This window comes from Physeter macrocephalus, unplaced genomic scaffold (genome assembly GCF_002837175.3).
Source record: "Physeter macrocephalus isolate SW-GA unplaced genomic scaffold, ASM283717v5 random_229, whole genome shotgun sequence".
NCBI classification, from domain to species: Eukaryota; Metazoa; Chordata; class Mammalia; order Artiodactyla; family Physeteridae; genus Physeter; species Physeter macrocephalus.
Genome location: NW_021145515.1, coordinates 40,571 through 53,144, shown reverse-complemented (window position 1 = coordinate 53,144; position 12,574 = coordinate 40,571). Strand labels below are relative to the sequence as shown.

At 50.5% G+C, this 12,574-nt stretch overlaps 1 protein-coding gene across 1 annotated transcript in view; it reads left to right on the top strand.

The window, feature by feature from the left end:
• SLIT1 (slit guidance ligand 1) overlaps nucleotides 1–12,574 on the top strand; it is a 62,695-nt gene that overhangs the window by 15,872 nt on the left and 34,249 nt on the right. Inside the window, exons 11-17 of the mRNA XM_028484774.2 lie at nucleotides 6,125–6,288; nucleotides 6,970–6,993; nucleotides 7,124–7,268; nucleotides 7,887–7,961; nucleotides 8,117–8,260; nucleotides 10,774–10,917; nucleotides 11,208–11,374. Coding sequence (XP_028340575.1) covers nucleotides 6,125–6,288; nucleotides 6,970–6,993; nucleotides 7,124–7,268; nucleotides 7,887–7,961; nucleotides 8,117–8,260; nucleotides 10,774–10,917; nucleotides 11,208–11,374 — 863 coding nt within the window. The remainder of the gene's footprint in view (nucleotides 1–6,124; nucleotides 6,289–6,969; nucleotides 6,994–7,123; nucleotides 7,269–7,886; nucleotides 7,962–8,116; nucleotides 8,261–10,773; nucleotides 10,918–11,207; nucleotides 11,375–12,574) is intronic.

The following is a 12,574-nucleotide window of genomic DNA, read 5'->3' as shown; positions in this document are numbered from 1 at the left end:
CTTCATACTATTGTGTACTTTCAACAGGAGGCTCACGATATCTGTTTTTTTTTTTCTTTTTGTAATAAACACAGTCATTGATTTCAATGCCTAGACCCACTTGTTCATTAGGGATCCTGAAATGGTGATATGTGAATTCTAACATTCCTTCTTCATTTGATAATGCTGTTGCGGTTACGCTTTAAAGGAGTCCTTATTTTTTTAGCGGGAATGCTTCTGCTTAGGGAAACTTATCTTCTACTATTTGGTTAAACTCAGGCACTACATTCCACATCTTTAGTTCTGAGCCTGCAGTTTGACTCAGCGTGCTGACGCGTGGGTCCTGTGGTGCATGCCTGATGGGCATTTATTATTAATATTACCGTGGCCGTTGTTGTCGTTGCCACCCCTGCCACTGTTTACCCGCCGTGCCGCGCTCTCCGTCAGCTAAGATCTGCACGTGTGCTGCGATGAGTGTGAAACAGATCGAGTAGAAGGCACAGCTCCTGCTCCCTTGGGACCCTGCACGTCAGCAGGGATGTCAGCCATGAAGACAAACTCATTAGAGCCCACATACCCGCCGGCAGCCCACTCCTGCTAATTAATTTACTTATAGCCAGGGAGATGGGGAGGGAGCCCCACGGGGAAATCTTGCCAAGTATGTGAAATGAGAGGTCACAGGGAGACATTGGAAAGGTGGATTATTTTACGAAGCTGGCAGAACAGCTGAGAGAAGTGCACTAAGGAGATTTCAGGGCCGGGGACACACACGCAGGAAAGCCTTGGGGATGGGGAATGGGGCTGAGCGTCTCATGTGAGGAGCTGTCTCGCTTTCAAGGTGGAAGGGGAGCTAGTACATCAGATGGATTGTGCTCACCAGGGGCGGCCTCTGTCTGTGTGCGTTTACCTGGCTGGATTTCAGGAGTGCTTCTGCCCTCCTAGGTACCATCCCTGAGATCTTGGCCACTTCCACCAAGGCAACAGTAGGGCACAAAGCTGGAGCAGAGTGTTAGAACAGGAAGGTTTCCCATAGGAGAGATGGTAATAGTAGTAATACTGATAATAACGGTAGTCACCGCTGTTTATTACTGAAGGCCAGGACACTGTTCTTTGCGTGTATTATCTTACTTAATACTTACAGTGACCTATGAATGAAGGTTCTATCATCCTTGCCTTACTTATAAGGAAACTGAGGCAGAGGCAGACTCACCCTAGGTCACATAACATCTAGTAGAGCAGGGATTTGGTCTCAGGCATCTCTTCACTGGCACTGAGAAATCAGTTAACTTGCCCCTAAGTTGTGCTTTTACCATAAGAATAGACCCCATTGTTAAGGCTGTAAAGCAAAACTGAACTTCGTGAACAACTATTATATACTGACAACTGAAGTACAATTCAGAACAAGAATTTTTAAAAATGCAAATCCAAGGTACAATCAGATATTGTTATTACAGCTTCAGATAGTTAAACCCTTGGCCGAGTCTTATGTCAGAACCGAGCGGATTTAAACTTACAAAATCTTGCTTGATTTGTTTATAGCTCCAAGATCTCTGGCTGAGTGTCATGGGTCACAGTATTGATTTTGTAGTTTTACTTGCCCCAAGAGATTTAAAAAAATTTTTTTTAAAGCTTGAATGAGGTATAGCTTACATACCATAAAATTCACCTGTTCTGAGTGTACAGTTCAGTGATTTTTAGTAAATTTACAGTTGTTCAACTATCACTACAATTCAATTTTAGAACATTTTCCATTACCCCCCAAAATCCCTTGTGCCCATTTGCAATCAATTCCTATTTCCAGCCCAACCCCAGGCAAGCGCTAATCTAATTTCTGTCTCTACAGATTTGCCTTTTCTAGATATTTCATAAAAATGGACTTAGGTGATATATCTTTTGTGACTGACTTCTTTTGCTTAGCATAATGTTTTTGAGGTTCCTTCATATTGCAAGTGTGTATTGGGTTGACCAAAAGGTTCGTTCGTTTTTTCCCGTAAGATGGCTCTAGTAGCGCTTAGTTGTCTTTAACTACATTCGAAACAATTTTGTTAGACTGTATTGTGACAGCTGTCATATCAGTGTGCATTTTTAAAAAAACTTATCAAAATTGGTGAATTTTTGTGTAGCCGTTTCAATATTGAAGATGGAAGAACAAAAACAACATTTTTGGCATACTATGTTTCATTATTTCAAGAAAGTAAAAAAGCAACTGAAACGCACAAAAAGATTTGTGCAGTGTATGGAGAAGGTGCTGTGACTGATCGAACGTGTCAAAAGGGGTTTGCGGAGTTTTGTGCTGGAGATTTCATGCTGGACAATGCTCCACGGTTGGGTAGACCAGTTGAAGTTTATAGCGATCAAATTGAAACAATAATTGAGAACAATCAACGTTATACCGCGAGGAAGATAGCCGACATACTCAAAATATCCAAATCAAGGGTTGAAAATCACTTGCACCAGGCTTGGTTATATGAATTGCTTTGATGTTTGGGTTCCACATAAGTTAAGAGAAAAAAAATTTCTTGACCATATTTCCACATGCGATTCTCTACTGAAACGTAATGAAAACGTTCCGTTTTCAAAACAAATTGTGACGGGCAATGAAAAGTGGATACTGTACAACAATATGGAAAAGAAGATATCATGGGGCAAGTGAAATGAACCACCACCTACCACACCAAAGGCCGGTCTTCATCCAAAGAAGGTGATGTTGTGTATATGGTGGGACTGGAAGGGAGTCCTCTATTATGAGCTCCTTCCGGAAAACCAAACGATTAATTCCAACAAGTACTACTCCCAGTTAGACCAACTGAAAGCAGCACTCGACAAAAAGCATCCAGAATTAGTCAACAGAAAACGCATAATCTTCCATCATGATAACACAAGAACGCATGTTCCTTTGATGACCAGGCAAAAACTGTTACAGCTTGGCTGGGAAGTTCTGATTCATCCGCCTTCGGATTTTCATTTATTTCAGTCTTTACAAAATTCTCTTAATGGGAAAAATGTCAATTCCCTGGAAGATTGTAAAAATCACCTGGAACAGTTTTTTGCTCAAAAAGATAAAAAGTTTTTGGGAAGATGGAATAATGAAGTTGCCTGAAAAATGGCAGAAGGTAGTGGAACAAAAGAGTGGATACATTGTTTAATAAAATTCTTGGTGAACATGAAAAATGTGTCTTATTTTCACTTAAGAACCGAAGGCACTTTTTGGCCAACCCAATGACAGTATTTGTTCCTTTTTATTGCCAGTTTTCCATCGCGCGCACGTTTTGTTTATCCTTCCGCGCTGTCGGACATTTGGATCATTCCCACTTTGGGACCATTATGAATAATGCTGCTGTGAACATTTTCTTACACATCTTTGCGAGGACAAAGGGTTTCATTTCTCTTGGAATGTCTGGGTCACATGGGAAATTTCTGTTTAACCTTTGAGCCTGCGCGTCCGGAGCCTGTGCTCCGCAACGGGAGAGGCCACAACAGTGAGAGGCCCGCGTACCGAAAACAAAAACAAAAACAAAAACAAAACCTCGACATTTAATATTTTAACTTCCCCTTCTCCCTCAGCCCCACTTTGCCATATAGTTTTGGGAAGATGGAATAATGAAGTTGCCTGAAAAATGGCAGAAGGTAGTGGAACAAAAGAGTGGATACATTGTTTAATAAAATTCTTGGTGAACATGAAAAATGTGTCTTATTTTCACTTAAGAACCGAAGGCACTTTTTGGCCAACCCAATGACAGTATTTGTTCCTTTTTATTGCCAGTTTTCCATCGCGCGCACGTTTTGTTTATCCTTCCGCGCTGTCGGACATTTGGATCATTCCCACTTTGGGACCATTATGAATAATGCTGCTGTGAACATTTTCTTACACATCTTTGCGAGGACAAAGGGTTTCATTTCTCTTGGAATGTCTGGGTCACATGGGAAATTTCTGTTTAACCTTTTAAGAAACTGCCACTGTTTTCCAAAGTGGCTGTACATTTTACATTCCCACCAGCAATGTTATGAAGGTTCCAATCTCTCTACATCCTTGCCCACACTTGGTATCGATTTTCTTGATGATTACAGCCATCCTAGTGGGTTTGAAGTGGTAGCTCATTGTGGGTTTTATTTGACTGTTGATGTTGAGTATCTGCCCAAAAGATTTTTAGTTGTGACTTCTTAATGCTTAATCCAAGAAAGAGACTGGGAATCGGTCTCCCCTTCTACCTTCCACTATCAGAAATGTCCATGGAGATAATTGTCTGGCCACATGTGCGGCCTATTTCTGGGTGTGCCTTTAACATGATTATCTTTTCCCAAACAGATTTTTTTCTTCCTCCTGAGCATTTTCTCTCCCCAGTTCCCTGCTCTTTACACCTTCCAAAAATTCTACTTTATGTCAGATACTTAAGTTTATACAGAAGCCACTTGCCTCGGTGGGTGATTCAAGTTTTGTAGGTTGCTTTTGACAAAAATAGCCTGCTCTTAAGAAGGATGTATTCTACTGTGCACCCCTTGGACATTTTAATACGTGTCTGAACAACGTAATTGAGTTGATTTTAAACAGAGTTTTCTGCCAAGATTGTGTTAGAGGGAAGCAATTCGTTCAGGCAGAGGCTGTGTACTAAGGCACAAACAGATGTGGATGGGGTCGGTGGAAGGACCCCAGAGCAATCCCTGAATCCTGGTGTACTTTAGATTAGCCACGAACTCTGCCCTGGGGAGTCAGCACACACATCTTCGCTGTGCAAATTGGCAGTTTAAATCGGGGAAACAAAGCATCCAACGGGATGCATAAGGGGTGGGAGGGGCCTGGCCCACCTGGTGGAGCTGAGAGGAGCCAGGACTCGGGCAGGAAAGTGGGGCGGCGCTGCAAAGGGGAGTGGCAAGGACAGCTGGGCAGGGAAAGCTGTCACCAAGCATACTGACCAGTGGCCAGAGGGCGGAGCCCAGGAGGGGATGGATGGAGAGAGAATGGCCAAGGTCTGAGCTGAGCTGAGCGCAGACTCTGGGCAAGGGCTCGTGCCTCTCTGCTTGGAGAGAGCTGTGTGGCCATAGCAGGAGCCTGGGCTGAGGCCAGTGTGTAGATGACTTGAATTAATGGCATTAGATGGAGGAAGAGTAGCCATGGCATGGCGAGTCCTCTGAGCTGGCCCCATGCAGAAGCATTGGCTCTTGGGAACAGTAGCCAGGACAGGTGCTGGATTCTTTTCCCTGGCTGTCTCGGTGTTGAAAGCAGGGCACGCAGTGCCGCATTGGCCCAGACACAGGTGGGCAAGCTGGCAGCTAGGTGGTTCAGATGTGTCTGGTCTGAGCCTGCAGGGTGGTCAGAGCCAATGGGAAAGACACCCCTGTGGTCACTTACAGTGACCCGGGTTCCCTCAGCTAGCATCACCTGTCAGCTGCCCCCACCCCACATTTATCCTACGGGTAACACAGGGAGCCAGCAAGAAGATATGAGTGGTTCCCCAATAAGCAGCTACTCAGTAATGCTTTCTGAGTTTCCCTGTGTCAGGAGACGGCCTGTAAAATGGTCAAGAGGGGGCAGCCCCTATGGCCTGGGGTAGGAACGGAGATTCCATGGAAAGCTGAGGGGCTGCAGCAGGCACTTTGAGACCTCCTACCCCAGCTGCAGGCCCAGCCTTGCCACCCTGGCCCCAGCCCCTTCTTGACAGAGGCTGTGGGAAAGAGGCTGCTGCCACCCAAAGCCACAGGGAGGGAACAGTCCAGGACTCATGGCACCGGCGGGGTCTGAAGGCCGCTGGATGCTGAGGTCTTGGGTTCTAATGTCCGTTCCATCACCTCACCCTTGGAAGGACAGGGGTGCCCTGGCCGGTCTCTAGGTTGCTCCTGCCTAGAGTGGGACAAACACTCCTGTCTGTCACAGGACAGAAGGAGGGAGAGGTGAGTAGGAGACGGGACAGAGTGAGGCTTGAAGGGACAGCTGGAAGCTCCAGGCTGTGGAGTTCCCTCCCCACTGCCAGGCTCTGGTAAGACTTCTCCACAGGTGGTGGGCAGCCCCAGGTGCTGCCCCCAGGTGGCACATTTCTCCCCAGGGCCAGGTGGGCTCTGGCCACCAGCAAGCAGTGAGGCCCCATCCAGGTGGCCGTCAGCACAACTGTGCAGCTTTGTCTCTGATCTCCCATCCGCCCCCTTTGGACAGGCATCTGGCCCAGAACCCTTTCATCTGCGACTGTAACCTCAAGTGGCTGGCGGACTTCCTGCGCACCAACCCCATCGAGACCAGCGGCGCCCGCTGCGGCAGCCCCCGGCGTCTTGCCAACAAGCGCATCGGGCAGATCAAGAGCAAGAAGTTCCGGTGCTCAGGTAGCTGCCCGACTGCCCGCCCACCCACCCGCCTTCATTCTGCTCAGGGACCCTGTGATGTTCCTGGATGGTCCCAACAAGGGTGCCCTGGACCACTCTGGACCCACGCTGGAGGGTGCGGGCCCACAGTGTACACTTGGATCTACAGTTTCCCACCCCTTGTTTTACTGAGGCCTGGGAAGGTGGTAGAGCTTGCTGAAGATACCCCGGAGAGGACAGGCAAGGACCCAGGTCCCTCTCCTCCCAGGACAGTTCTCTTTCAAGCCTTTTAAGACACTCAGGAGGCCTGGGAACCCTCCTCAGAGAGATGGTCGCCTCCTCCAGGCTCTGGGGCAGCAGAAACGGCAACTGGCTGGGGACAGTGTGGGTCGGCTTCTGAGCCCGGATCCTGGTCCATCCTCACCTGTGCCGTTGTATGTGAACGTTCCCGTGGTTTTGGTGCTCCCTGGAAGAGGTTTACTTGGGCGTGGCGCTGTCCCCTGCATCAGCCTGGGCAAGGAATATCTGTGTTCGTAGCAAGACCTTCACACAAGGGCTGGGTGGGTGGGCGCTGGGGCCTTGGTTTGTGACCCGAACCTGGTTCCCGGGGCAGCTTCCGCTGGGCAGCAGGGCTGGGGCCTGGGCTGTTCCTGCACGGCCTGGACAATCCCAGCATTGTACTGTTTCTGCTTCTCTCCCCAGCCAAAGAGCAGTACTTCATTCCAGGTAAGAGGGGGGACCAAGGACACCCTGGGTGGGACGGTGGCACTGGGAGGCCAGGGGGGCCCGGGAGACTCTGGGCTGGGCAGGGCTGCTTGGAACTCCTCCGCCCCCGGCCCCCGCCCTCTCACCACAGGCACGGAGGATTACCAGCTGAACAGCGAATGCAACAGCGACGTGGTCTGTCCCCACAAGTGCCGCTGCGAGGCCAGCATGGTGGAGTGCTCCAGCCTGAAGCTCACCAAGATCCCTGAGCGCATCCCCCAGGCCACGGCCGAGCTGTGAGAGCCCCCAGCCACTCCACACCCTCAGCTGCCCCCAGTTCCCACTGACCCCTCCCAGCCATCCTCCGGGTTTTCCTCTGTGGCAGCTCTATTGGGGGACCACAGGAGACCCCACCCTGGGAGCATGCCAGCTGCTGGCTCCGCAGGAAGTGGCCCCTCAGCTCCTCACTCCCAGTCCCACATGCCGTGCGAGGCAGTCTCTGGCCCGCAGGGCAGGTCCCCAGCCTGAACCAGGGCGGCTTCTCTCAATCATGCTTTTGCTTTCTTTGTGGGGACCTGATTCCATCAGCTAACGCTGTAGCCTAAGCCATTCTTTTATTTTTCTTCTTTCTCTAAAAATATAAATTTGTGCACGGATATATATGCATGTGCACGGATACCTACACATGCCTGTCATTTATGTATGTAAATTTCATGTCATTTTTCAGGTTAAAAATAACCCCATTCACCCCCCCAGCTCTTGGTCCAGCCTTTTCTGAAATAGGATCAATTCATCTCACCAGAGAAATTCTTCTGGGAGTCCCCTTTGTTTGAGTCCCAAATAGTCTCAGTTTGGAAGATACTTTAATGTCTGTCATTTATGGATGTACAAGTTCCCTTCATTTCTTCTTACAGACGATTAAACAACAATGAAATTTCCATCCTGGAGGCCACCGGGATGTTTAAAAAACTCACCCATCTGAAGAAAATGTGAGTTACCCATTGGCGGGAAGGTGCAGTCAGGACGCCGGTCAGGATGGTGGGGGGAAATTCTGGGTGTGGGGTAGCTCCTGTCGGGGGCAGGGCTCCCATGCATGGGAGCTGGGTGCAGGAAAAGGGTCCTGAACTCCACAATCCTCTCCCAGCAATCTGAGCAACAACAAGGTGTCGGAGATTGAAGACGGGGCCTTCGAGGGCGCAGCCTCAGTGAGTGAGCTGCACCTGACCGCCAACCAGCTGGAGTCCATCCGGAGCGGCATGTTCCGGGGCCTGGACGGCCTGAGGACGCTGTGAGTGTGTGGCCGGGCAGCAGGGTGGGCAGAAGCCAAGCCAGAGCGTGGGCGTCTGCATTAAAGGGAAGGGAAGAGCGCGTGGCTGCAGCGCGCCAACTCATCAGGTGTTGGTCACCGTGACGAGGGCTGCCTTCTGGTTCCCCAGGGTGGGGGGTCGATGGCGGGTGAAGGATGGCGAGGTGGGCCCTTCCGGAGGTCCCCTCTCACCGCCCCGTGGTCAGGCTGCAAGAGCACAGCACGTGTTTGCAGTTCAGGAGTGGCTGGTGCTGCAGCGGCAGGGACCTCGCAGAGGTGACTCAAGTGGGTGTAGGCGGGGTAGGAGGGTTTCCCACCGTCCCCGGGATTCTGAGACCCCGCGACTCAGAGCCCAGGCAGAGCTCTCCAGATGTCAGGGCTGAGTGGGATCCTGGGGTCATCCACCCCTCTGTGAACGCTGAAGGGAGCCCCTCTCTCTGTCCAGGCAGCACTAGCTCTTCAGATGATCACGTAGACCTTTAGCGCGTCCGATAGACAGTGCTGTCCCGTCAGACTCACCACAGGGACAGAAACATCCCGCATCCGCACTGACCAGTCTGGTAGCCACATGCGGCTGTGGAGCACTTGAAATGTGGCCAGCGCTACGGAGGCGCTGACTTCTGAATTTTGTTTCATTTTAATTAATTTAAGTATAAACAGCCACATGTGGCTAGTGGCTGCACTGTGGACATCACCTCTAGAAGCCACCAGCCTGGATTTAAATCCCAGCCCGCAGTAAGGCTGTAGATTTATTTTCTGAGCACGTATCATGGCATTTGTGTAAGGTAAATGAATGCATGGAGGCATTCTCTGTGGATTTTTGTTTGTCTGTTTTACACAAGGGGATTTATTATGCACTGTGTTCTGCAGCTTGCTTTTTTTTCACTTGTAAAGATAGTGTGGCAGGTTCTTCATAGAGGGCTGCCTCATTCTTTTTTATACATGCCTAGTATTCCTTGAAAGAGGGTGCCGTGGGCTATTCGACCAGTCACTTGGGTTCTTTCTGAGGAAGACTTGGAGTGGACAGAGGAGAGAGGAAGGGCGGGTGCTGGGACAGAGCCTGCAGGAGCATGTGAAGGATGGTGAGGGCACAGGAAAAGGAATGCCTGTAACCCCTCCACTGACCACAGTTAATTGTTGATATAGACAACTATCCTTCCAGTTACACACACACACGCACACACACACACACGTACACCCACATACAGGCATGCAAACACACAGATATATTTTAATGGAATCCTAGAATACATTTTATTTAGTAATCTGTTTTTTCCTTAAACAGAATGTGAGTGTCTTTACGTATCCTTACGATTTCTTTTACAACGTCATTTTGAAAGATTATATATTATATAATTATTAGAGATTTAGGCTGTTTCTAATTTTATGACAAGCAATGCTGTGATTAATATCTTTGTTATGAAATTCTATGCTCATCTGGGGTTATTACCTTAAAGATAAATCCCTAAAGGTAGACCTGCGGGGTAAAAGCACAAAGAGCCCTTTTAGGGATTTTGGCACATCTCACCAGGCGCACTTCGGGCAGGTCCCAAGTCGTTTTCCTGCCAGCTGTGCGTGAAAATGCCCGTCCTCCCACCCTCCTGCCAACCCTGGGCTTTACTGTTATTATTTTATTTTTCATTATTTTGTAATTTGGCAGGCAAAGATTCACTATCACTTAAATGTCCTTGATTTGAACCCTTTTCAGTGAATGTCCATAAGCTATTTGTTTATTTATTTCTGTGCCTCTCATGCTGTGACTCATTTATCCTGTAACGGAAGTCTGTACCTTTTAATCTCCCTCACCGAGTTCACTCATTTTAATTTAAACCATTTTAATTTCTTTTGTGAATTGCCTGTTCTGTGTCAGGCTTCGATTTTGTTTTTGCTTGGGGAAGGGAATTGAGCCAGATGTTTGAGGATGAACAGAGACTTTTGCAGCTGTAAATGAGGAAGAAGGTCATTCTAGAAGGAGATCCAGCCGGGGAAAGGTGTGCCGATGCAGGCCTGGGCAGCAGGCCTGAAGGACAGAGGAGTGGAGGGTGGGGAGGCGGGCAGGTGCTGCTCTGGGGCTGGGTTGGGCAGGCGCTCACATGTCACAGTAAGGAGTTTAAACATGATTCTGTGGACAGTTTAGAGGCTGCTACGGGCTTTGGGCTGGAGAGCGACATGGCCGGGTTTAAGTTTTAGGAAAGTCTCAGGTGTTGATGTGGAGTGTGGCCCGAGGTTGGGGAGGCTCTGGGCATCCAGGGGGTGAGGGTGATGGTCATCGGCATGGGGGCCGTGTGGGCCGGATGGAGAGGCAGTCAATTCAGAGGCAGTGAAGGCCTGGAGGGGAGCCCAGGTGTGTAGAATCCTGGCGCTGTGGCTCCCCTCTCTGTGGCTCGGTGCCGCCAGAGGAGGACTTGTGAACTGGCCGCTGGCGGCCAAAGCACAGGGCAGGCAGATGGCCGCAGGGCACGGCACGGGCTCTGCCCTCCTCTCCCGGCTCCCAGGATGCTGAGGAACAACCGCATCAGCTGCATCCACAATGACAGCTTCACGGGTCTGCGCAGCGTCCGCCTCCTCTCGCTCTATGACAACCAGATCACCACCATCTCCCCTGGGGCCTTCGACACCCTCCAGGCCCTCTCCACGCTGTAAGTGCGCCTCAGAGGGCAGGCGGGCCTGGGGCTTGGGCACCAGCCATCCGAACTGAACCCCGGAGCCCTGCCCGTCCACCACCTTAGGACACGGCCTTCTCCGGTGGTCACTTTAAAAGACTCAGGGTGTTTGGGTCCTTGCACGTTAGAATGTTGCCTCTTGGCAGGTTGGTTGTCTGGGAGTGTTGGGTGGCCGTGCGGCCAGCACGTGGCGAGCAGGAGCCGGCTTTGCTGGGACAGCTGAGTCTGGTGGTTGTCTTCGTGGTCATACCGCCCGCCTCTTCCAGAAACCTTCTGGCCAACCCTTTCAACTGCAACTGCCAGCTGGCTTGGCTGGGCGACTGGCTGCGCAAGAGGAAGGTCGTGACGGGGAACCCGCGCTGCCAGAACCCGGATTTCTTGCGGCAGATTCCCCTGCAGGACGTGGCTGCCCCCGACTTCAGGTGTGAGGAAGGTAACTCGTGGGCCCCCTGGGTGGCAGGCGGATGGGGAGAGGTCATGCCCCAGAGAGGAGGGGTCCCCCGGGGAGGGGAGGCTCTGTGGAGGGGGAGGGGCGAGGAGCAGGGAGACCTACTCAGTGCCTGCCTCTGCCTGGCGGGGTCTTCGTGTGACTATAAGAGCAGTAATGGGCTTATTGTCTAAAAAATGGGAAAATATGGATCAAAGACGGGAATAAACGTTACCTATTAGCCCATCACTCAGAGAAAATCATAATTAACATTTTAGTGTAATTGCTTTATGTAAGTACGTTTAACCCAGGGACCTACCTCCTGGTTATTCCTAAGCGTTCCGGACAGTGGATTCAGCCTGTCTGTAATGTGCAACAGGACACTGTCAAGGGGGCACCCATTCCTCCACACGCGGGTCACTTCTTGTGCCAATGTCCTCTTTCCCCTGAATCCTCCATCTCTCTCCTGTGGCCACTTCCTTCTTTCCCTACCCATGCAGAATCTAGCCCGTCCCTCCGTTCTCCACCCCGGCCCCCAGAGCATCATTCACACAGGCAGCTGCGGGAAGCAGATTTTTACCGAAGGTGACAGAACAAGGTTGCGTCTTGCCCAGTCCTGGTCCCCCCTTCTTCAGCCCCTCCTGTCCTCTCTCCAGTCTGCTTCCAGGGGGCACTTCAGCTCTCAGGCTGGCCCATCCAGGCCAGTGAGGCGGGTGCTGGGTGGGGAGCTTCAGCTTTCACGCCAAGAACGACAGGGTGTTTTTCTAAACAAAATCAATGGAGTCTCTAAGAGCAGTTTGGCTTCGCACCTTTAAAATAAACAAAACAGGGCTTCCCTGGTGGCGCAGTGGTTGGGAGTCCGCCTGCCGATGCAGGGGATACGGGTTTGTGTCCCGGTCCGGGAGGATCCCGCATGCCGCAGAGCGGCTGGGCCCGTGGGCCGTGGACGCTGGGCCTGTGCGCCCGGAGCCTGTGCGCCACGGCGGTGAGAAGCCCACGTGCCGCAAAAAAAAAAAAAAATAAAAAAATAAATAAACAAAACAAAACTCCATACTTCTCACATATATATTTTATATCGTAGTTTCTTTTTTTGTTTGTTTGTTTGTTTGTTTGTTTGCTTGTTTTGTGGTATGCGGGCCTCCCTCTGCTGCGGCCTCTCCCGTTGCGGAGCACAGGCTCCGGACGCGCAGGCTCTGCGGCCATGGC